Source organism: Lontra canadensis, unplaced genomic scaffold (genome assembly GCF_010015895.1).
Source record: "Lontra canadensis isolate GAN:19392208 unplaced genomic scaffold, GSC_riverotter_1.0 scaffold30, whole genome shotgun sequence".
NCBI lineage: Eukaryota > Metazoa > Chordata > Mammalia > Carnivora > Mustelidae > Lontra > Lontra canadensis.
In genome coordinates this window covers 251,677-276,088 of record NW_022631024.1, presented here as the reverse complement: position 1 = coordinate 276,088, position 24,412 = coordinate 251,677, and the positions used below count along the sequence as shown (strand labels likewise).

General features: G+C 43.0%; 1 protein-coding gene across 3 annotated transcripts in view; it reads left to right on the top strand.

Moving 5' to 3' along the window:
* The window catches only part of SUSD1 (sushi domain containing 1), a 170,830-nt gene that overhangs the window by 122,835 nt on the left and 23,583 nt on the right, over positions 1-24,412 (top strand). The window contains exon 17 of one of the 3 annotated variants that reach the window (XM_032865597.1): positions 288-990. The exons of 1 other annotated variant lie outside the window; for it this stretch is intronic. In XM_032865597.1, coding sequence (XP_032721488.1) covers positions 288-505 — 218 coding nt within the window. In that variant the 3' untranslated portion in view covers positions 506-990. Of the gene's footprint in view, positions 1-287; positions 991-24,412 lie in introns of those variants that run through there. One more of the 3 variants, XM_032865598.1, reaches the window with a different exon arrangement.

Below are 24,412 nucleotides of genomic sequence, written 5' to 3'. Positions count from 1 at the left end.
GAAGAACAGCTGGGCTTGAGGAGGGTCAGAGGGGTGGTGGGTGGAGGTGGTCAGGGGCTCCGCACTCGTCAGGTAAGAGGCTTGAGTAGCTCTGTGCCTCAGGGCGGGGAGGGGGTGCCCTTCTGGTGCAGAAAAGGAGCAGGGCCAGCGATGGCTGTGAGGGCTACTCACGGAGTGGTGGCTGGTCCCCCACGCTGCTTCCCATGAGGGTACAAGAGCCACATGTACAGATGCACCAAGGGAAAACCCAAGTGTGTCATTGGACCCCTTTCCTCCTCCACGTCTAGATTGCAGACGGGTGCTACGTGCGGAGGAAGCAGCGTCGCTGGGGCAGGTGCTAGGACAACTTCTCAGGTTCCTGCCTACACAGAGGCCCTGTGGGGCTTCCGTCCGGGTGTGTGTGGTTCTGCAACTTTTTCCATTCCCAGCTTGGCCCCATTTCTGGATTCAAGATGGCGAATACCTCTGTGGAACCCCCGAGTGGAGGAAGCTCAGAAATCGCTGACGTCTTCTCTGCTGGCTACACAACCAGTTCTGTGTCTGTGAACTTGAGACCCTTGAGAGACAATGTAGTATTGGCTACAGGCTACGGGTCATGTGGGCCGGACGTCTGAGTGCTTCCCGAGAGTCAGCTCTTCTGGACGTTGAATGCAGGACAGTCTCTGCACCTTTATAGCATCCCTGGACTAATTTGGAATCCATCTTTCTACAACGAGCGGTGAGGTGGACTTAAGTTTGGGCTAGAATTTGCCTTTATGAAGGAGGTCATTGAAAAGGATAGAGATCGTTGACAGAGGCAACCTGTCAAGCATTTCAGAAGCAACCCTTTTCCTACAATTAATTGACATACTAACAGAAAGTATGCTAACTGGCCTCTCCAGCAAGTTCCCTGCAACGGCTGTGAGGCAGCAGAGCTTTGATACAGAACCATGGGTCTTACAGGTGTCCAAAAGTCATAAGTTATCATTCCAATAAAAGTATTCTGTTGATTTCAGCTGTTCTTCTCTACCACACCAAAGTTTATAGCAGTCTTGCCTGACTTTTTTTATTACTCTCTCTTGAAAATGCCCTGCGTCTTCCTTTAGATCGGGTACTCGTGTAGTAGCAGTGGGCTGAAACACTGTCAAGCCTATGGCCATCGTCCACGTGCTTACAGGGAAGGGGAAAGACTGTGCCTGATGGGACCTTCCCCTTGACCTCCAGCCTCAGTAACTATGACTGTTACCGAGCCATGACACATGAATCATGGGCCACATGACATGAACTATGACACATTAGATATATGTGGTCTACACATTAGAAATCAGCAGTCCAGGACCCCGTTGACTTGCTGAATTTGCAGATGGAACACGTTAGATTGGACTTTTAAACCCTGAGTCAGTGTTCTTTAGCTTTCTTCCCTAACTGATGGTATAACTCCAGGGTTCAGAAAGAAATGAACGGAGCAGAGGCATGTGACTTTCCTAAGCAGCAATGGTATTCTCCTTCTTCTCCCTCTTTTTCGAGGCCTGGAAGATAACAAGCACGGGAGAGACAGGCAAGGGACAGTTCTAGTATACAACCTCAGGGTACAGTGTATATGAATGCGGCCCTGGAATTGTGCAGGGTTGCAGTCCTGCAGAAGAGGGACAGTGCTCCTGATGGGGTGGGCTGCTGTGTTCTCACTCCGTTAGCTCACTGGGCGTTGGTGAGGGTCAGATCCAGGTGGTCTGGGCTGGTGGGCAGAGGAGGAAACCAGAGGAACAGTAGAAACAGGTGGAAACTGTCTGCGGAGCTGCTGTGCCCGGGGAGACCTGGCTCTAAGTAGATGCCCTCAGCTGGGAAGGGTCAGAGAGAGGGAAGCCGTATCCTGACGCTCGGGTGTTCAGGAACAGCCGGCAGCCCCGGCAGCTTTGTCAGTATTCGGAATAATTGTCCTTTGTCCTCTGAGGTACTACCTTGGACTATAACCTAGAATCAGCATTTATTTATTTATTTTTATTAATTTTTAAATTTTTTATAAACATATAATGTATTATTAGCCCCAGGGGTACAGGTCTGTGAATCACCAGGTTTACACACTTCACAGCACTCACCATAGCACATCCCCTCCCCAATGTCCATAACCCGACCCCCCTCTCCCAACCCCCTCCCCCCAGCAACCCTCAGTTTGTTTTGTGAGATTAAGAGTCACTTATGGTTTGTCTCCCTCCTGATCCCATCTTGTTTCATTTATTCTTTTCCTACCCTCCAAACCCCCAACGTTGCATCTCCACTTCCTTATATCAGGGAGATCATATGATAGTTGTCTTTCTCCGACTGACTTATTTCACTAAGCATAATACCCTCTAGTTCCATCCACGTTGTCGCAAATGGCAAGATTTCATTTCTTTTGATGACTACATAGTATTCCATTGTGTATATATACCACATCTTCTTTATAGGATCAGCATTTAGAACCTTCCCTGCTCTCATCTTCGGTGGCTTACAGAGTAGAGCTCTCAAAAGACTACTATAAATAGGTTTCTACTTTTAATTTTTAAAGTATTTTATTTATTGATTGATAAACAGAGAGAGAGATCACAAGTAGGCAGAGAGGCAAGCAGAGAGAGAGGGAGGAAGCAGGCTCCCTGCTGAGCAGAGAGCCTGATGTGGGACTCGATCTCAGGATCCTGAGATCATGACCTGAGCCAAAGGCAGAGGCTTTAACCCACTGAGCCACCCAGGCACCCCTCTGCTTTTAATTTTTATGTGCAGCTATTCAAGCTCATACTATTTTCACAGCCTTTGAATGAAATTTGGACTCATTACAAATGATTGTGGCTAGTGTAGGGTAAGGTCTCTGATGAGTGAGGATTTTCCTGAAAGCCTCCTCTCTCCAAAAAGAGAATCTGAACTTCCATTATTGCTATTATTATTGTTGTTGTTGTTGTTGTTGTTTACTGGACCTGTAAACACCATATGTTTCTGCAGCCTCTTAATTTCCAGCTGTAGAATTAGCTGCCAAAGAAGTTCCTGTGGTCCCGAGGGGAGCTTAGCAAAATTGTCATTGAGAGGAAGAAATCCCACTTGCCTAGTAGCAAAAGCTTCTAGTTAAAATAACAGACTAAGTATTAAGTAAAATATTAGGTAAAATGTACTTCTGCATACAGTGCAGAAGTGTGGAACAGTTTATGGAAGAATACTAAAATAACAAAAACATGAACTTTTTCACTGCCTTTGAACATTCCCAAAGACAGCCCCGGGTTGCTCAGTAGTGTTGCTTAAGAAAAGCAGGGCCTGAGCGTTGGCAAGAAGATGTACCATCTTTCCACAGTTGTGTTTTCTCATAAATGTGAGGTGAGGGCCGCCAGAAGTTCTCTAAATTCGCCTAGTGGCTTTGCCACAAGACTGTTCATTTTTTCCCAAGCAGACTCATGGATAAGGTGGGGAGGGCATCTCAGGAGAGCAAAGGTGGGTCTTTCTGGGAGAACGCAGGGTCTGTTTGTGGAAGGACTGGCCAGGCAGCCCTCAGAGTTGGATTTGAGGGCCTCTAAATAAGGCGAGGTCCAAGCTGGGGGTGGAGGAAGGATCTCTCCCTTAGTTACCGTCTTGGGGACAGCGTGTCTAGGTGAGCACAGAGGCCCAGCTGTGAGCTCCCTTCTAGATGAGGAATCAAAACTGGGGGTTGCCCCCCTTGAGAGCAGATTGTTCCCTGGCTGATCTGTGGGTGTGCACACCCGTAATCTTGATTTCTCTCCACTGGAGTTTTTGTTTATGCACATTTTTCCATTCCCTCCTCACGACAGTTGTGTATGGTGGGAAGGTCAGGGATTAACATTTCCCCCACTTTAGAATGGAGAAATGGGTTCAGACAATTATGTGACCTGAATTGTGTGGTCAGATTTTCCGACTGCAAGTCTGGTCCTCATTCCCGGGGTTGGACAGGCCTTGAGCTAACCTTTGAACAGCACTTTTGGTTTTGGGGAAAATCAGGTCTTTGCGTGTGTGTGTGTGTGTGTGTGTGTGTGTGTGTGTCTGTGTGTCTGTATTTTAAACCATTGTCTTTAACTGCTGTAACATAGGGCTTTTTATATCTATCTTTTTTCACTATAAGGTATCGCACCCACCCCCCCCCATCACTTCTGGAAGGAAACACAAACCACCAGACAGATGGAGGTTAATTAGGGGAAACAGGTGATAGTCTGTCTCTGACTCAAGTCATAGCTGGGCACCTAACCAAGACCAGAGCAGACGTGATTATCTTACAATTCCACATTAGCTTGGAATCAAGTTAATATTTAAATTGATTTTAAAGGAAGTAAAAAAGAATTCTCAGTGCTCCCTTTTTATTGCTGATCTCACATTCGGATTTTCTAAACCGCCTATTTTTCCATTCTATGCATCTAAGAGAAAAACCAGTATCAGTAGTAGTCGTCAATCAGCCAGTGTGTCGGGGCCTCTCGCCTGCCACAACCGTTGTCCTTGAACTGAAGTGCATGATTTGGGAGAGGAAAGAGGATGTGGCTTTTTCTGCCCCCAGGTTTGTGTGCAGGTGATACACTGAAGCAAAAATTTAAAAAACAAACAAAGCAGTATGCTGATTGTTTGAGAGAGAGAGAAAAAGAATGAATGAATCATTTTGGTGATGAGTATGTATACATGTGTACCCATATCCGTACTTTCTGGGCACAACTCAGGGTTACCAAAATGGGGTCCAACTACACATGTTGTTTTGTAAACTATTGCTTCTTTCCTTCCTGGGCGCATATATATATATGTATTTATTTAATGTCAATAGTGACTACATTAAAAGTTTGTGCCATAGCTTCTTTAACCAATACTCTTCTGCGCATGGTGCATTTACCATGTTTCCAGATGTTTCCTAACCTTATACAGTTCGTATAATTGTATGTAATTATCATTTAGGCTACATTCCTAGGATTGAAATTGAAACTGATAGATATTTTGTGTTTACTACATATCGTCAGAGGAATCTCAATGGAAAGTTTATACCAGTTGACATTCTCACCAACCGAAAGCCTCAACACCTCTGGACACTGTTGATGTATTTCAGTTTGATTAATCTGATGGCAGAAAAATGATGACTTGGTGGTATTTTACTTGCATTTTGCATGTGGATTGGTCATTTGTAATTCTGTCTTGGTGAATTGCCTTTTTTTCTCAAGTACTGGGCTTGTCTTTTATTGATATGAAAAGCCCTTTGTATCATAATAATTTTTTTCCCTGGCTATCATATATTTTATAAACAAATTTTCTAGTTTATCATCTCCCTTTTGACCTTGTTTATGTCAAGCATTACCACACATCTTCCTTTTGACCTTGTTTATGTCAAGCATTACCACACACCAAAGCATGCCTTTGGTGCCATGCTTAGAGGGACCTTCCAATCTCAAGGTAATAAATCTAATTCAGCAGTTTAATGGAAAAAAAACATTTAAATTTTTAATCCATCTGAAATTTATTTTAGTATAAGAAATGAGGTGGGGGTGGATCTTTTTTATTATTAAGTTGCTAAATGGTTTAGCCATTTGTCCTATTAATATTCATTGACTTTTTCCTCAGTGATTTGAATTATATACTGAATCATAGAACATTCCCCTTTGTTCTGCTGATCTATTTCTGTGCCAATACCACCTGCTAGAACTTTTTTTTTAAGATTTTATTTATTTATTTGACAGACAAAGATCACAAGTAGGCAGAGAGGCAGGCAGAGAGGGGGAGGGGGAAGCAGGCTCCCCACTGAGCAGAGAGCCCCATGCAGGACTCGATCCCAGAACCCTGAGATCATGACCTGAGCTGAAGGCAGAGGCTCTAACCCACTGAGCCACCCAGGCGCCCCCAACCTGTTAGAACTTTTAAATAGGGCTTTTTTCATACCAGATAAAAGTAAGTTACAACTCTTTCTGTGAATTCTCAGATTATTCTCAGCTTTTATTATATATTTATTCATGGATACATCTTTATTGTACATAAACTAAAGAATTATTTGGTCAGTTTCTCCCCCTTCAAATCTTTACATTTTTTGAGGGGGAGGGAGATGTGTTAAATAGAGAATGCTCCCATCCCACAACATAGTATATATCTCCATTTAATTTTTGTATATCCCTTTCTAGAGTATTCTAGTTTTTTAACTTACAAGGTAGTTTATGCTTATTTTTATGTATGTCTAGGTATTTTATATTTTGTTATCCTGGACTCTTGTGTCATTACCTCAGCTCCTGCCCCTTTAAGTGCATCCCACCCACTCTCACTGCTGGCATTACTGGAGGTCTCTTGCCCTGGAAGTCTGTCCTTTTTCAGGAAAAGTCACATCAAGGTGGTTCCTCCAATGTGATTACTTTCCCAGGTGTCTGCTGGATTTGTGGAAACTCACAGATCCTTGCCATGCCAAATGGAGGACTGTCTGCTCTCACAGCTGACTCCAGCCACAGACCAGTTTTCTTCCTCATTTGACCCCGTGTCCTCCCATTAGTGAACGTGTAGCTCGCCTCCAGGGTGGTGTCCACTTTTCTGTCCTGCTGTCTGGCCTGACAGCCTCAGCTTCTTGACCCTTGAGTTTCTTATCCTTGGAATCAGTTACCAGGCCAGTGTGTCTTCCAAAGCTTTAGGGTACGCAAATCAGATTCTCTGAATGTGGGGCTCCCTTGAACTTTCTCTTTTCAGGCTTTCCCCGAGGAAGGTCCCTTTCCCCGCAGCCACTATGGTGGGGGGATAGAAAATGCTCAGCACACCAGTGGCTTTCTCCAAAGAACTCTTTTATTTTGACCTTTTCCATTTAAATCACTTTATATCCTGGTTATTGGGCTAAGGGTCGCAAGACTGTGGAAAAATGGGATATGGGAAAATTTTAGAATATGGAAGTACCTGCAACCTATTATTTTCAGGGTTTTGGAACTTTGGTCAAAACAAAAAGAACAGTTAGGGGTCAACGGTTATGAAAATATAGCTCACAGAAAAAGAAATGCAAATGGCCCTTAAATATTAAAAAAAAAAGATGCTCAACCTCACTTTTTTAAAGACTTTATTTATTTATTCAACAGAGAGAGAGAGATCACAAGTAGGGAGAGAGGCAGGCAGATAGAGAGGAGGACCAGGCTCCCTGCTAAACAGAGAGCCCGATGTGGGGCTTGATCCCAGGACCCTGAGATCATGACCTGAGCCAAAGGCAGAGGTTTAACCCCCTGAGTCAGGCAGGCACCCCAGTTCAACCTCCCTTTTAAGAAAATTGCAAGTTAGCAAGATATCTTTTCTCACCTATCAATCTGAGGGAAATCCAAAATTTTAACAACACACTCTTTTGAGGCTGTGGGAAAGCAGGCACTCAAACACTGTTAGTGAGGGTACAGGATGGTATGACCTCTGTGGAAAGGAGGAGAACCTGACAACACTTACATTGCCTTTGTCCAGGTGCCTTTGTCCCACAGCCCCATCAGTCCCACTTCCTATGGGCTTACCTGCACACTTTCAGAATGACACAGGCACAGAGTTATTCACTATGACATCGTTTATCATTGCAAAAGCTGAGAAACAACCCCCATGTCTCTCAGGAGGAAACCAGTTAAATGAACTATGATACTTCCTCATAACACAGTGGAATACCATGCAGTTGTGAAAAAGGTATGAAGAAGAACACTGTGCACTGACATGGAGAGGTTTCTAAGATGTTTTGTGTATATGGTATTCTAGCTTATGCGTAAGACAGAGGGTGAATGAAAGTATTCAGTCTTATAAAGAAACACTGGAATAAAAATGAATTAGTGCAAATGGTTACAAATAGGGCAATGGAAAGTGGGGTGGGGTGGACAGGGCGAAGGGGAGTCTTTTGAGTGTTTATCTTCTCATTTTGTTTTGGTTTTAAAAATGTGAGTATATTACTACTCAACAACATAAAAATAAAGTTTCATGAGAAAATGTATTCTTTTTCATTTCTAGTTACACATTTGTCAAATCAAAACCTGACAAAGACAGGTTATGACTGTGGCTTCCTTCTCAACCTAATCCAAGACACCGCAGATTTGGGTAGGATTGGTTTAACTTCTTATTCCAAAATTGGTAGAGCATCTTGTGCTATCTTTTACAATTTCTGAAAATTCTATGCGGGAGTAGAAGTGCCCGTGTTACATCCCTGGGATCAAATCTAGCATCGAGTTTCTCTTTCTTTTGAACTGGGTCAGTGGGTGGATGGTCTCACTCTCCTGTGTGGGGTCCCTGTTCCGCCCCCACTGACACACCTGTAGATCTTGGCTCCTTTCCATGGCTTCCACTCAGAGTCTCACTGAGGACTGCAGATGTTTAAAGATGTTTAGAGAGTGGGATCACTTTCCAGTTGGTGCCATAACCAACCACCAGGAAGCTGGTGGTTAACAACCACATACATTTATTAGTTTATAGTTCCCCAAGTCTGTCATGAGTCTCTTTGGGCTGGTAGCATATGGGCAGTACTGTGATGCTTCTGCAAGCTCTTGGAAGAATATATTTCTTTGCCTTTTCCAGCTCCTAGAGGCTGCTCACATTCTGTAGCTGTGGGCTTTCCTTCATCTTCAAAGCCCACTGTGTGGCATCCTCACATCGCTCTCTGACTCTGACTGGCTGTGCACCCAGTCTTTCACTTGTAAGGATGCTTGTGATTGCCTTGGGCCTTCCTGGAAAATCCAGGATAATCTCCCTACCTCAAGTTTTGTAATCACATCTAGAATGTTTCCTTTGCTGTGGAAGAGAACATAGCTATAGCTCCTGGTGCATGGACATCTTTGGTGACCCTTATTCTGCCCACTATGGAGAGTATTATATTTTAGATATGCAAATTACAAATGGATTATTAGTTATCCTTGTTCTTCAAGGTTCTCTTCCCTTCCCATCTTTATTCTTTATCAGACTTCCTAAATTTCTGAAATACAGAACAATATAGCTATGTCCTTTTTTTTTTTTTGCTAATCTATGCTGTAAGCATCCACCTTTACCCAAATAGTTTACCAAAGTTTTTTTGTTGTTGTTGTTGCTGTTACCAAAGTATTATTTTATTTCCTTTTTAAGATTTATTTATTTATTTTAGAGACACAATGTCGGGGGAGGGGCAAAGGGGCAGGGAGAGAGCGAATCCTCAAGCAGACTCCCTGCTGAGCATGGAACCCAATGTGTAGCTCGATCTCATGACGCTGAGATCATGACTGGAGCCAAAATCAAGAGTTGGTCTTAACCGACCGAGCCACCCGAGTGCCTCACCAAGGTATTATTTTAAACAAAAATATTTTCCTCCATATGTTACCAGCCATTAACTTCAATTTTATGTATATTTGGCCTTCTGAAAATTTCACAAATCTTATTGAGTATATTTTTCCTTGTTGCACAGTTGTGATGGAGTGATTTTTCTTAAAAGTTTTTTGGGAATTTCTGGGCATGTGATTTTGGGGGACAACCAGAAACTAGAACATGAACTATCTGTAAGAGAAGTATAGCAAACACTCCATATACTTGTAGCCATGTATTAGTCTTCTATTTGCTAGGCAACAAATGACCACAAATGTAGGGGCTTCAAACAGTCCACGTTTATCCTGCCACACTTTCTATGGGTCAGGATCCGGGCATAGTCTAGTTGGATTCTCTGCTCAGGGTACGACAAGTCTGCCTTCAAGGCGCATTTTCATCTGGAGGTTCGACTGAGGAAAATTTCTCTTCCATACTTGTTTAGATGGTTGGCAGTGTTCATTTCCTTGTGGTTGTATGGTAGAGGGTCCCAACATTTTGCTGGCTCATGCCTGGTGGCTCAGGTCCTAGATGCCACCTACAGTTCCTACTGCCGTCATCTGCCTCGTGGGCTTCCTGAACACAACTGCCTGATTTCTCCAAGCCAGCAAGGACAATCCAGGACGGCTGGAAGGACAGAGTCCCTCTTTGAAAGGGCTTTCATCTAAGTCGGGCCCACCCAGGACAATTTCTCTCCCTTTTAACTATCTAAAAATCAACCAGTTGGGAACCTTAATTACATCTGCAAAATCCTTTCATCTTCGCTCTATTCTGTCCTTAGAAGGAAGTCCCATCGGGAGGATGAGGCCGGGAGGGGGTGGAGGGTGGGTGTGTGGGTGGAGCTGGGGGAGGGGAAGGTTATATAGGCTGTGGACACTAGGGGGCAGGGATTGGGGGCCATCTTAGAATTCTGCCTACCACAGGTTGCTAAAGAAAAAAAAAACTCAATTGTGAACTTTAAACTTCACCACAGTATTTACTGGGTCCTTCTGATGGGGCTATTTTGTCTTTATAACAAAACCCTAGGGTGGGACTCCTGGATGGCTCAGTCGCTCAAGCCGCTGCCTTCGGCTCAGGTCATGATCCCAGGGTCCTAGGGTGGAGTCCCTCAGCAGGGAGCCTGTTTCTCTCCCTGCCTCTGCCTGCCACTCTGCCTGCTTGTGCTCTCTCTCTCTCTCTCTGAGAAATAGATAAATAAATAAATAAATAAATAAATAAAATCTTTAAAAAAAAAAAAAACCGAGGGTAAAATTTTGTTCTCTCTAGGGAGAGGTGCCAGGGCCACTGGGAGTAAAAATGACCAACAACCCAGAGATTTTAGAAAGGCAGCTGGGTCTGTAAGGCTGCTTTCTCTCTCTTTTTTTTTTTTTTTTAATTTTCAGCATAACAGGATTCCTTGTTTTTGCACCACATCCAGTGCTCCATGCAATCCGTGCCCTCTCTAATACCCACCACCTGGTTCCCCCAACCTCCTACCCCCTGCCGCTTCAAACCCCTGCTTTCTCATTTTTGACTCAATGACATTCACTTGAGTGAGGCACCGAGCTTTGGGGGAGGGAAAAGTTACCATTTCCCTGGGTGCATAGGCCTGTGTCCTATATCCTAGCCTTTGGGTTAGCAGGATTCGAGGTTTGTGAACTTAGCCTGAAAATGTCTATCTCTGCCAAGCTTGAGAGAGGTAGTGTGTGGCCCTGGAGGGTTAGCTCTCTCCTATAGTCCCTGGAGGTTGCCATCCTGAGACTTGGTGGGTTGGACAGGGTAAGGCAACATTGACCAGACTCAGGGCTTCCAGAGTGTGGAGAGAGCTCCCTGGATCAGAGCTGGAGAGCACAAAGGTCATCCCCAGCCCCCAGGACCCTCCCTGGCCAAGGACTTGGTAGTAGGTGCGTATAGCTGAGGGGAAAGCTGTCACAACTCTCAGCCACCAGCCGTGACTTACAGTGAAGAGTGGACCCAAGAATTTAAAAGAGGCCTGAGTTCCAAGAGCTAAGGGAACTTGGCATTTTGGGGGGGTGATAGCTGTGGCTTGGGGTCTCTAAGAGATGAGCACCAGGTGAATCCAGGGCCCTGGTGGTTTGAGGGGCTCTGCTGTGCTGGTGATGATCATGGACACGGGGAGGATCTCCAACATGCTGCCTTCTAATTAAGAAAGGGCAATGCCCAGGACAGGGGCATTGTTATCACAGAGCCTAGGAAGGGGCAGTGGCTGGGCAGTGCAAGTCCTGAGCTGAACAAGGAAGGCTATGTCCCAGTCCTGGGCCAGAGGATATAACTGTCCACAGTGTGCATAGGAGATGGCACACTGGGCTGTCAGGCTTCAAGAATCCAGCCTGTCTCCAGCTTGCGGCCAAGAGTGCAAAGCAGCTGAATCTGACTTGGCCGCCTGTGATCTGCGTTCACCAACATTCTTACTGGATTTCTCCTGGAAAATGAATGCATAGCCATCTGGTCTGACTCTCAGTCTGAGTTTGGTGCATCTGAAACAATTTGCTGGATTAAATGGGGACTGAAGGAACTCCACAAAGGCAAAAGGACCAGCCCCCAGGCTGATCTCAAAAGACTACCTCTCCATCTCCAGCTGTAACACACCTCTGGTGTCAGTGGCTTTCCTCTCTTTCCCCTCATTTCTGCAGCCCTTTCTCTGGCTTCCTCTCCCTCAGCAGGCTGCTGCTGCTGACCCCTGCAGGCCTCATTGAGAGGCCACTCGGATGGGGCTGGAGTTAGGTGCAGAGCTGGAACCCATAGTGGAGAGACAGCTGGGAGAGCAGGTGAGCCTCAGTGAGTGTCAACCGTAGACAGATCAGGACTTACAACTGAAATCAAAGGAAGTGACCCATTTCTGGAGGGAAACAGGCAGTCTGCCTTCCTGGAAGGATGCACGAAACCAAATAGCCTTGTGGAGTTGACGGGCAGCTTTGGGGCGGGGCGGGGGGGGTGGCCTGGAGTGTGGTCTGTATTGATCGTACTGCACACTTAGCTTTCTAAGGTTGACCGGACAGCTCACCGTCCTCGACCTCTGCCTGCAGGTCGGTTGCCACCTGGCCCCTCATTCCCCGGTTTCCCAAGAACACAGGATTCATAGAACCTCTCAGCTGCCACTGCAAGTTAGCCTGCATTTTAGGAAACCGACAAAGTTTCCAAATGGACTTTTTTTGCTGTAGGACTTCTGCTTTGCATAATTGCTTGCTTGGTCAACCACCATGCTGCCTGCTGATAAACCAGAAGTAAAAGAGGGTGTTTGAACTGAGCAACAGGAAAAAGAACTTATTTTGAGCAGATACTTTCTGAGTGAAATGAAAGCCCGAGACCCAAGTCTGAAGCAGAGGATGACCAGCTATACTCACATGCACGCGTTTCAGCAGGGAGCCTCCAAAACTCTCTGAGCTCGGGAATTCCCATCTAATCCCGAGGAGGCTCCTTGGGAACACCACTCAGAGGGTGGTGATAGGTCATTAGAATTGTTTACATCTATTTTTGTAGGGTTTAGAGTGAATGCTTATAGCGAAAGGAAACTTTTTTTTTTTAAACCATAACACAAAGGGATGAGGTTTGATGCACAGTTGAAAGAAACCGTAGCTTAAGTTAGTCTGTCTTACTATATTTTTGGAAATGCTCCAAATAGTTAGGCCACATACTCTAAGACTCTAAGTGTATAGATGATGATGATGATGATGACTCCCAGGAATAAACTTACTGAATCACCACAGGTTTTTGTTTATTTGTTTGTTTGTTTGGTCGCTTGATTTTTAACTGCTGATTTTCCGAATGTCATTGTCCGATTGGTTTGGAGTGTTCTGGGCCCACCCGTGAGCCCACCTTTACAGCCTGTGAGACATTCAGAGCTGTGCGTTATTGGCAGTCCTCCCTGCTGAGTATAAAGCTTGGGGGTCCATTTCAAATTACTGGTGAAGGATGGATTATTAGGGAAGGGTGGGAATAAATGTCTAATCATTTGGGCAAAACTTGTTTGCAATAAGCATGGTTAATAAAAGAGTGAAGAGGCCTACTATGTGAAAGTCTTATCCATCAATAAGAAAAACTGTAAGCTCTTCCCGCAAGGGGAAAAATGATCAGACAATGCCCAACAAGTCTGCCGATGTTTTTCTCTGGAAGTCATACCTGTATTTTAGTTTTTCCTGCACTACTGAAAATGGAGCAACCCATGAAGAACCTGAGAACATTGGAGTTGGGAGCTGGGTGACCATCAGACAGCTGACCAGTATTTTCCCTATCTAAAGGTGAGGTGTGATTGTCATCCTGGCTCACACAGTGTGTGTCTCCAACCTCTCTATTCCCAGATATTATTATTATTATTTTGCCTACCACTAGTCTTCCCTAATTGATGGCTTTCAATTGATCATATCTCTCTGAGTCCTATTTCTTCAGCCCAAAGGAGGGCTTAATGTGTGTCCCCCATATGGAGTGTGCCTGGGAAGCTTCCCCTTAGAGTTTCAAAGGAATGAGACTGGAAGTGTAAAATTCAGTCCCATCTGTTGTTAATTTATCATTCATTCTCAGCAAATTGGTTGTTAGCCCAACTGAAACAAACTGATTTTTTCCCCCTTTCATTTTGACCCTGAATTTCCCCTGTGATTGAGAGATCAATCCAACCTTCATTTCACAACACCCAGCAGATATCTGACTGAGTGCCACCCGGGATGGAGTTCCTACACTACACAGTGGGTCAGAGTGACAAGCAGAATGATGGGGAGCGAAGCAGGAGGCCAGCAAGTCCATTACTTGGGTGGATTTGGGGCTGGACCTTGGAGGATTGGGAGGGTTTTGTCAGGCAGAGAAGACCAGGGGGGGAAATTCCAGTAACGGGAGCAGGGGTATAAGAATGTGAACAGAGTCATGAAATTTCAGTAAGAGAGATGTTAAAGATCACAAAGGAGGAACTAGAGAGGAAAGTCCAATGTAAGGGAGACATTATGAAAGAAAACATGGAGGAGGTAATGGAGCACTGGACTGGCTGGTGTTGGAGGGTGCAAGGAGGTGGGCAGAGGAAGGGGAAGATTTGCTTATTAAGCCTTTCAAAATAACATTTAGAAAGAAGAAAGCATCAGCTAGACAAATTGTGACTTTCATGTGACTTTTCCCCAAAAGCAAACCAGATGTTTATGGTTTTCCCCAAAACAAATCAGATTAGTCACTTGTGATGCAATTAGTGTTTAAACGAGTCTTTAGAATTTCCCTTTGGGAGTTGCCTTCAGAATGTGTTAATGACCTATCACAGAGCATCAACTAGTTTTGCTACCTTATAATTTTCTCTGTCCCTGTGCGCCTCTGTATAGGATAAAAACGTCCTATATGCATATAAGATAGAGATCATTAAAACTTAACCAGTTGCGCATTCCTTTTATAAATTGGAGAATGTGGCAAATGGCTTTTACCTATTTCCAAAAATCAGATACAGTCTAAAAAGGATTTCATTTGTGCATTCAAAATACCAAAAACAACGTGCTGTGGGCTCTGATGACAAGCCCCGAAGAGAGACTCCAACAGTATTTTGAGCAACAATGCACTGGAGTCAGTGTTGGCCTCTGCACTGTAAACACAGGGACCGTGTTGTATGATTATATATATTCTGTGGAATTTTTGTCACCATGAATAAACAAGTTGTTGTGTGACAGTTTATGGTTCACAGTGACCTACAGTGCAGTCAGTCAGAATCAGAACTCTCTTGCTAAATCACCCGTGAAGACGGACAAAACTGGGGAAGGAAGGGGATTTCCTAGCAGCATCAAAGACGCAGACCGACAACCTGGTGGAATCAGCTCATTGCACCCTCTGGCTTTGTTTCACAAACACAGAGCCGTTGTGCAAAGGGAAGAGAGCCCTTCCCATGAATTGAACCAGGAAATAGGCAGCCATGCATGCTTCTCTATATACTGATTCCACTGGGGAGGGCAGGCAGAACTGCCCCCTCCTCGACCACATCCCTGGGCAGTATTCTAGATTTAGAAAGAACATAAAGCTTAGAAAGAGCTGAGCAGGGGCGCCTGGGTGGCTCAGTGGGTTAAAGCCTCTGCCTTCGGCTCGGGTCATGATCCCAGGGTCCTGGGATCGAGCCCCGCATCCGGCCCTCTGCTTAGCGGGGAGCCTGCTTCTTCCTCTCTCTCTCTGCCTGCCTCTCTGCCTACTTGTGATCTCTGTCTGTCAAATAAATAAATAAATAATCTTTAAAAAAAAAAAAAAAGAAAGAGCTGAGCAGTACACTAGGAAGGAACAGGCTACAAGGACGCAGGTGTGATTCCTCAGTAAACTGCCCAAGGTGGTACATGTATGTGTGTGTGTGTGTTGCATGTGAACATATATATATGGGGGGGTGTATGTATGGTGTGTTGCATGTGTGCATATGTGGGGGGGATGTGTGTGTGAAGGGCACTGGAAGAATCCTTGTAGGAGTGATGGTAGGAACTGCCGCTGGTCATACTTCCTCCCTTTTTCTTCAGAGGTCAGTAGAGTCAGGAGAAAAAATTATATCAGCTCTAGAAACTATATTTTTTGCTGTTTGTCTTTTTTCTTTGTTCATTTTGTTTCTTAAATTCCACATATGAGTGAAATCTTGTGGTATTTGTCTTTTTCTGACTTATTTTGCTTAGCAGAATACCCTATAGCTCCAGCTATGTCATTGCAAATGGCAAGAGTTCATTCCTTTTTTAGGGCTGAGTAATATTCCATGTAGAAATATCCTACATCTTCTTTATCCATTCATCTATGGGTAAACACTCGGGCTACTTCCATATCTTGACTGTTGTAAATAATATCACTATAAACATGGGGTATATGTATCTTTTTGAATTATTATTTTTGTTTTATTTCTTTTGATGAACCTACTTTTTTTTTTTAACTTGGAAGGAGGGATGATTTATTCTTAATTGCCCAACTCTTTTTGTTAGAGTAGCAGCAGATTGCCTGTCATCTGTATTACACATATTTTCCCACATTATTCCTTTGTCTTTCAGCTTTATTTATAAGCTTTTGTTTGTTTGGCTATTGGAAAGTTCTTGTTGTTCACAGTCGAGGTTATCAATCTTTTGTGATTGCCAGTTTTCATGATGTGCTCAGAAACACCTTCCACCCAAGATTATAGAAGTACTTATAGAGTCTTTCTTCTAGGTCTTACATAATTTTAGTTTTTACTTTAAAATATTTGTTGTATTTGGAATTTACTCTGAGTACTGAGTGAAACAAGAGCCTACATTTTATTTAAAATATTTCTCACCAAACCTGTGTTTATCTCTCCTGCTATTCATTGCAGTGATAATAGCACAATTATTTATGTGTTTATCTTTTCCCAATCACAGATTTGAAATATCACCTTTTTACTCTGCAGTTGGGACACTTTTTAAAATGCTCTCTCCCACAAATATAATGTTGGGATTTTGACCAGAAATAAAATGATTTCCTGGATTATTTTGAAAGAATTTATGTTTTTACAACCATACTGAAGATTTATTCATAGCATATACCTTTTCACTTAGTTACCTATTATTTTATATTTCTTGGGAACTTTCTGATTTCTCATATAATTCAAATTTATTTGTGTGATTTCATGTTTTTGTATTTTTACAAATGGATTGATTTGGGGTTATATTTTAATACACTGTGAAAGTTGTGATTTTTGAATGTTAATATATCATGAGAACTTTTGGACTTTTCAATAATTATCTGCTGAATCTTAGACTTTGTATTATCTGTAAATAATGATAATTTGTCTTCTTTATTTCAATATTTAAACCATATTGGGCTCCCTGTTTAGCAGAGAGTCTGCTTCTCCCTCTGCCTGCCTCTCCCTCTGCTTGTGCTCTATCTGGCAAATAAATAAATAAATAAAGTCTTAAAAAAAAAAGAGAGAGAGTTGCCTGGGTGGCTCAGTCCTTTAAGCTGCTGCCTGCCTTTGGCTCAGGTCATGACTGCAGGGTCCTGGGATCAAGCCCCACAACAGGCTGCCTGCTCAGTGGAGAGCCTGCTTCTCCCTCTCCCTCTGCCTGCTGCTCTGCCTACTTGTACTCTCTATCTTTGTGTCAAAAAAAAAAAAAAAAAAAAAGATATGCCTTGCTATTAAGGAAGTCTTTCACTGAATCCCATTTCACAAAGAGCATTTATCAGGAGTGGACACTAAATGTTAAGAATTGTTGATATCTACCATAGGATCATATGCTTTCCCCCTCTTTGGTCAATATTAACTCAGATTTCCTAATATTTAGCTACCTTTGCATGATTGGAATACACACTCATAGTCATGGTGTATTGCTGTTTAAATCTATTCCTAGATTCTATTTGTTAATACTTTATTTAGAACCTTTTATTTTTTTAATTTTTTAAAGATTTATTTATCCATTTGAGAGACAGAATGACAGAGTACGAGCAGATGGGGCAGAGGGAGAGGGAGAGAGAATCCGAAGCAGACTCTGCACTGATCATGGAGCCCCCATGCCGGACCCGATCCTACAACCCCGAGATCACAACCTGAGCCGAAACCAAGAGTTGGTTGCTTAATCAATGGTGTCACCCAGGTGCCCCTAGAACCTTTTAAAAATCAATTTTGATATCTCTAGTTTTGTCTTGTGAAGTATATTGGTATTTGTTCATTGACAGGAATTCCTTCTTTCTTTAACCTAGAACATTTTAAGTAACCTAGGAATCTCTTTCCATCTAGTTTTTCAATTATGTCAGACTGGATTATTCCATTTTCTCTGTGATTGTGAAGTAGCGTTGCCCCTAGACATTGCCCCAGTGTGAAAGGAAACCATGAAGAAACAGTGTGCTTGGCCGCACAGTCCCTCTTGCAACACCACATACCTTAGCAATCATTGGTGGACCAATGGGCTCTATGGGGGAGTGTTTCTTATTCTTCCAGAAGCTTGTCCATGCCTCCAGAACTCATACTGGTGGGAACCTTTGGAATTTCCTTCACTTGAGACCTGCAACACTGCATTGAGTCATGAGCTGAGACTGGTGTTGGGTCATGGGATTCTCAATTTGTTCCACATGGAACCTATCTGACTGTATTCTTCAGAGGGAGCTGATACGCTGACGGGAGATGGTTATGTTTCCAAGGGACTCTAGAAAATGTAAAAATAAACCAATAGCTTGTACTCTGTTTACTTAGTGTATTTTTAGTTTTTCGCTGGAGAGAGGGTACTAGGGTAGCTAAGAGACAGGAGAGCTACTTCAAAAGGAGAGTGGTCCCAGCTGAGGGACCAGAATCAAGAACTAAGATTCAGAATAGTACATCTCTAAGTGATACCATGTGTCCTTTATTCAGGCCAGAACATTTCAGCTATTTCTGTATGATCTTTGCATATCAGAAAATGACAGGGACACTTCTAAATCTCTTAGTTTATAAACAGAATATGACTAGAGGAATGATGGTAATCATTTGAATGCTTACCCTATGCCGGGCAGGGAGCTAAGCCCTTTGTAAACAAATTATGTTGTAGGTGTCTAACTGTCTTCATCATCATCATCATCATCCCTATTTTAAAGATGACAAAACTGAGATTTAGACTGGTTAAATCATTATCCAGGGTCACCTAAGTACCTAGCAGAGCTGGGATTCCAACCAAGGGCCTTGTACTCTCAATCTTGAGCTAAGAAATTATTTTGAATACAAAGTTCTGTAAGTGCGGACATTTGTCTCATCTGAGAGGAGTTTCTGTATGATAAACTCCACTTCCTGGTTCCTAGCTAAGGGATCACAAAAAGACGACCCCTAGGAATAAAAATCAAACACTGGCAAATACTTCTTTTCGCTTCTGAAATGTCAAGGTGACACCCTAGTGTTCTCTTTTCCAAATGTGAATACAATTCATTTTGTTTCCCAGTAAATATCTTTTTAGTTTTGCAAACTTTGACCTTAGGGTGGGTGTGAGTATGTGTTTGTTTTAGGTGCTCGTATGTCAAAACAGTTTGTAGTACAGTTAATTTTTAAATTCCTCTTGGCCGTTGGTTTAAACAGCATTCCAGCCACTGGAGAGTAGACAAAGAAATGAGGTCACCTCCTAGGAAACTCCTAAATGAACAACTCTTTTCTTGCTCTTAGTAATTAAATTCTCACATTCAACTTCATCTCAGGAGTAGCTTCTCTTTCATTTCCTGTGATATTTTAACCTATTTTTCCCCGCTGCACAGTGGCCAAAACACTCCATATGCAAACACTCTTGTGCCTGAGTCTTGCTTATGTTAGAAATACCCTGGTAAGCCCCTCAATTCAAGGTACCCCTAGCATTCTCCTTGAAGGACATCCCAAGTGAAGCGGGGTGCAGAGAATATGTCCTGTCACACGAAGGGGTGTTGGTTGCCTGTCTCTAATATTTTTTCACTCTGGACCTTGCCAAGGCTCACACGTATAGTTTCAGAAAACAGCATTGCATTGTTGGCTGATTTGGAAGCTCCAGATCTGTGGCTGATAATCTTTTTTTTTTTCTTTTAACATCTTAATTTAATTTTATTTTTTTCATGTTCCAAGATTCATTGTTTATGCACCACACCCAGTGCTCCATCTGATACATGCCCTCCTGAATACCCATCACCAGGCTCACCCATTTTACCCACTCCCCCATAACCCTCAGTTTTTTCTCAGAATCCACAGTCTCTCACCTTTTGTCTCCCCCTCCAATTTCCCCCAACTCACTTTTCCTCTCCTCCTCCTAATGTCCTCCGTGTTATTCCTTATGATCCACAAGTAAGTGAAACCATATGATAATTGACTCTCTCTGCTTGACTTATTTCACTCAGCATAATCTCCTCCAGTCCCATCCATGTTGACACAAAAGTCAGGTAGTCATCCTTTCTGAGGCCAAGTAACATTCCATTGTATATATGGACCACATCTTCTTTTCCCATTCATCTGTTGAAGGGCATCTTGGCTCTTTCCACACAGTCTTTGCTATACCCTGAAATCCGCTGAGAAGCTTTAAAAAATACTCATGCTTAGGGTCACCTGGGTGGCTCAGTCAGTGAAGCGCCTGCCTTTGGCTCAGGTCATGACCCCGGAGTCCTGGGATCGAGTCCCACATCAGGCTCACTGCTCAGCAGGGAGTCTGCTTCTCCCTCTCCCTCTGCCTGCCTCTCACTCTTGTGCTTGTTCTCTTGCGTGTTCTCTCTCTCAGATAAATAAATAAAAATCTTTAAAATAAAATACTCATGCTCAGGTCTCACATGACTGATTTAATTACCCTAGAGTACCACCTGGGCATTACCCTTTTTTTAAAAAAATATTTTATTTATTTATTTGACAGACAGAGATCACAAGTAAGTGGAGAGGCAGGCAGAGAGAGAGGAGGAAGCAGGCTCCCTGCTGAGCAGAGAGCCCGATGCGGGGCTCGATCCCAGGACCCTGGGATCATGACCTGAGCCGAAGGCAGAGGCTTTAACCCACTGAGCCACCCAGGCACCCCATTACCCTTTTTTTTTTTAAGCTCCTCTGCGAACTCTACTGCACATGCCCTCCCAGGGCAGGAGTGCAGAGTTGGCTGGTTTCTTGTTTGGAGCAGAAGAAAAGGGAACCGGCAAATACTAGGTAAAACCATTGCTGCTACCTTAGTTATCAGGAAACAGAGTCGCTGTGATACCTCAGAGTCCAGTGCCTTCCATTGGTCTCCTCCCACAGTGTCTGTCCTCAGAATTGTACTTTACAGAGAAGAAATGAACTTCATCTGTTTTTACCAATAGGGAGAACTAAGTTGATATCTATTTATTTATAACTAAAGTATAGTTGACATGCAATGTTATATTAGTTTCAGGTGTATGGCATCGGGATGTGACATTCTTATGCATTACTACTCACCACACGAAGCATAGTTACCATCTGTCACCATACAAAATTATTACAATATTGTTGACTTTACTCTCCATGCTGTTCTTTTGGCCCCCATTACTTATTTTGTAATGGGAAGTTTGTACCTCTTAATCTCCTTCACTTGTTTTTTATTTTTACCTGTGTTTTTAAATATAGTGTTTAATGTTGACTTGAGAGTATGGGAAACCTTAATTGTAATACATATGATACAGAGTCTGAAACTAAGTCACACCATTTTATGATAATCACAGTATTTTAGTTCTTGTGGGAAGAAGTTTATGGATGTTTATAACTCTGGTAGATGTGTATCCCCTTCCACTGACACCTTCCTTCAGGGTCACAAACGTGCAAATCTACCCTGGGCTTTAAAATATTTCTCTCTTGGGGCACCTGGGTGGCTCAGTGGGTTAAGCCTCTGCCTTTGGCTCAGGTCATGATCTCAGGGTCCTGGGATCGAGCCCTACATTGAGCTCTCTACTCAGCAGGGAACCTGCTTTCCTTTCTCTCTCTCTGCCTGTCTCTCTGCCTACTTGTGATCTCTGTCTGTTAAATAAATAAATAAAATCATTTTTTTAAAAAGTCTAAAAAAATTTAAAAAATAAAACATTTCTCTCTTTCTTTTTTGCTCCTCTTTCAATACACTGTACCGCCTTCTCGCATCCTCTCACTGCCGAATTCTTCAAGAGCACAACCTATACTTTCTACTCTTTCCCAAACATCGCTAAATCTAGCATCCATCTCCTATCTCCATGGAAACTGTACTCACAAGAGTGATCGAGGTTTAGGGACACAAGTCCAATTCCGGTAGCTTCTCACTCTTCATTTTTCTTGACCTGTAGTTACTTAGCACCTTTTAAATTTTATTTTTATTATTATTTTGAGACGGGGGAGAGGGAGAGCATGCATGCAAGAGCAAGGAGGGGGGCAGAGGGGGTGAGAGAGAGAGAGAGAGAGAATCTCAAGCAGACTCCCTGCTGAGCATGAATCTGACAGGGGGCTCGATCCTACGACTCTGAGATCATGATCTGAGCTGAAACCAAGAGTCAGATGTTCAACCGACTGAGCCCCCCAGGTGCCCCTATTTAACACCTTTTTAAGTTCTATGATGCAATGGTGATCAAAACACTGTGAACTTGACACAAAAATCTATGCATAGATCAGAGAAGCATAATTGATCCAGAAATAACCTTGGATACATTGGGGTAGTTAATATAGGAAAAAGGTGGACATCAGATTAAGTGGGAAAAGAATCCGTCTATTTCATTAGTGACCTGGCTGTGCATCATAAGGGATATGGGGTTGGACCCGTTCCTCATGTGTCACATACAAAAAGTATATCTCAGATGGGTTAAAGTTTTAAATGTGAAAAAAAGAAAATTGAGGAGAACATATGCATACACTGGGATAAGGGGAGAATTCTTTTTTTTTTTTTAAAGATTTTATTTCTTTATTTGACAGAGATCACAAGTAGGCAGAGAGGCAGGCAGAGAGAGAGGAGGAAGCAGGCTACCTGCTGAGCAGAGAGCCCAATGTGGGGCTCGATCCCAAGACCCTGGGATCATGACCTGAGCCGAAGGCAGAGGCTTTAACCCACTGAGCCACCCAGGCGTCCAAGGGGAGAATTCTTAAACAAATCAGAAAACCCAGAATCTATAAAGGAAACATAGGTATGGTTGGCTACATTAAAATATATTTTTGTATCTTGAAAAACACCAAAATCAAAGTCAAAAGACTCCCAGCTAGTAAGATATGTAATAGAGATTTAATGTTCTAATATACAAGGAGATCCTACAGATTGATAGGAAAAAACCGAGCCAAATTTTAAATGGATAAGGACATCACTGGGCAATATATAGAAAAGGAAATGCAAATGCCCAATAAATATGGAAGACAGCGTAATATAAATTAAGGCAATTAGGAGATACCACTTCCACGGACATTGGCAGAACACCAGGCACTGATGAGGCTGTAGGAATAGGAGTTGGCGTGGTCTTTAGAAATGCAATCCAGGTATATCCATTACAAGGAAAAACATTTATATTTGGCCTTGAAATCTCACATTTGGTAATCCACCTCCAGGAAATAAGGACACTGGCATGTAAGTATATGTGTACAAAGATCTTTGCTGCATCCTCGATTCCCTTATACGTAAGAGAAGAGAGGCGTGGGGTGTGTCCCTTAGAATCAAGGGGCTGGGCCCCAAAACAGATCTTACAAATGCCCTTCTGAATCCATCCTCACATTATTACTTATTATTCAGTTCCTCTTTTTCCTGCTTTTCTTACTTTCAGTGCAGGTTTGTTTTGTCACATGATGATAGAAACATTTTAAACTATCTTATTTTTATTCTATTTTTGTCATATTTTCCTTAGTTTTCAGCAGTTTGTACTTTTCCCTATTCAATACGTAAAAGATAATGGCTGTTATAATTCAATCATAAATGATATGCCTTGTCTCCATTTTGTTCTTTTTTCTTGAATTCTCACTTATCTAGAATAATGACAGTCTGTCTTTACAATGAACTTACATCATATTTCTTTGTTTTTTCTTCTGTGTCATTTTTTATGTTTCTCGAGGTTTGGGATGTCACTGATCACACTTCAATTCTACGTACTGTGTTCTCTGAGATTTCTAAATGCGTTCTTGAAGCTGTGATTCCCTATTTGTCCACGATGGTATTTAAGTAGGGGGATTTGTTTTTCTTATGGAACATGAGGAATTCAGAAAACATCTGTTTCCTCCTGTTCTTGACAGAGCACTTGAAATGCTGCAATTCTGGACACATCTGGTATAGAGTGGTGTCCTCATTTTTATACAATGCAGGTGTTTCTTGTTAACCTACAAGCTGGAAGGAGTCAGGAAATTCAGATATTTAGCTTCATGCTCTCTCATTCCAGGGAGGACCATCTCTCCTGTTGTTGATGTTGGTGTCGGGTCTCTCCCTGCCGGCAGTCGGTCGGGTAGATCGGGGGCTCTGCCAAAGGAGGTGGGAGAAGAAAGTGTTGGGGGGGCGCGTGAGCGCAGGGGTCTCTCCCCCAAGGCTTGCATCCTAACTTCATCACTTGCTGGTTGGGTAGCCTTGGATGATTAACTTATATTTAGTTCCCTCATCTGGAAGAAAAAGTTAGGGGGATAATAATAGAATTCCAAAGGGTTGTTTGGAGGATTAAATGATATCATCCGTATTCCCGGCACACACTAAATGCTCGTGAAATGCCAGCTACTGTTAGTATTTTTATCATCATCATCATCATCATCGTCATCAGCCATGAAGAGGACTGATGAACTTTTGGGATCATTTCTGCCAGTGCTCAACAAAGTAGCGTAACAATGGTTTGCTCTCTCCTCTAGAACTTTCTGTCCACAATTTTTCCTGCA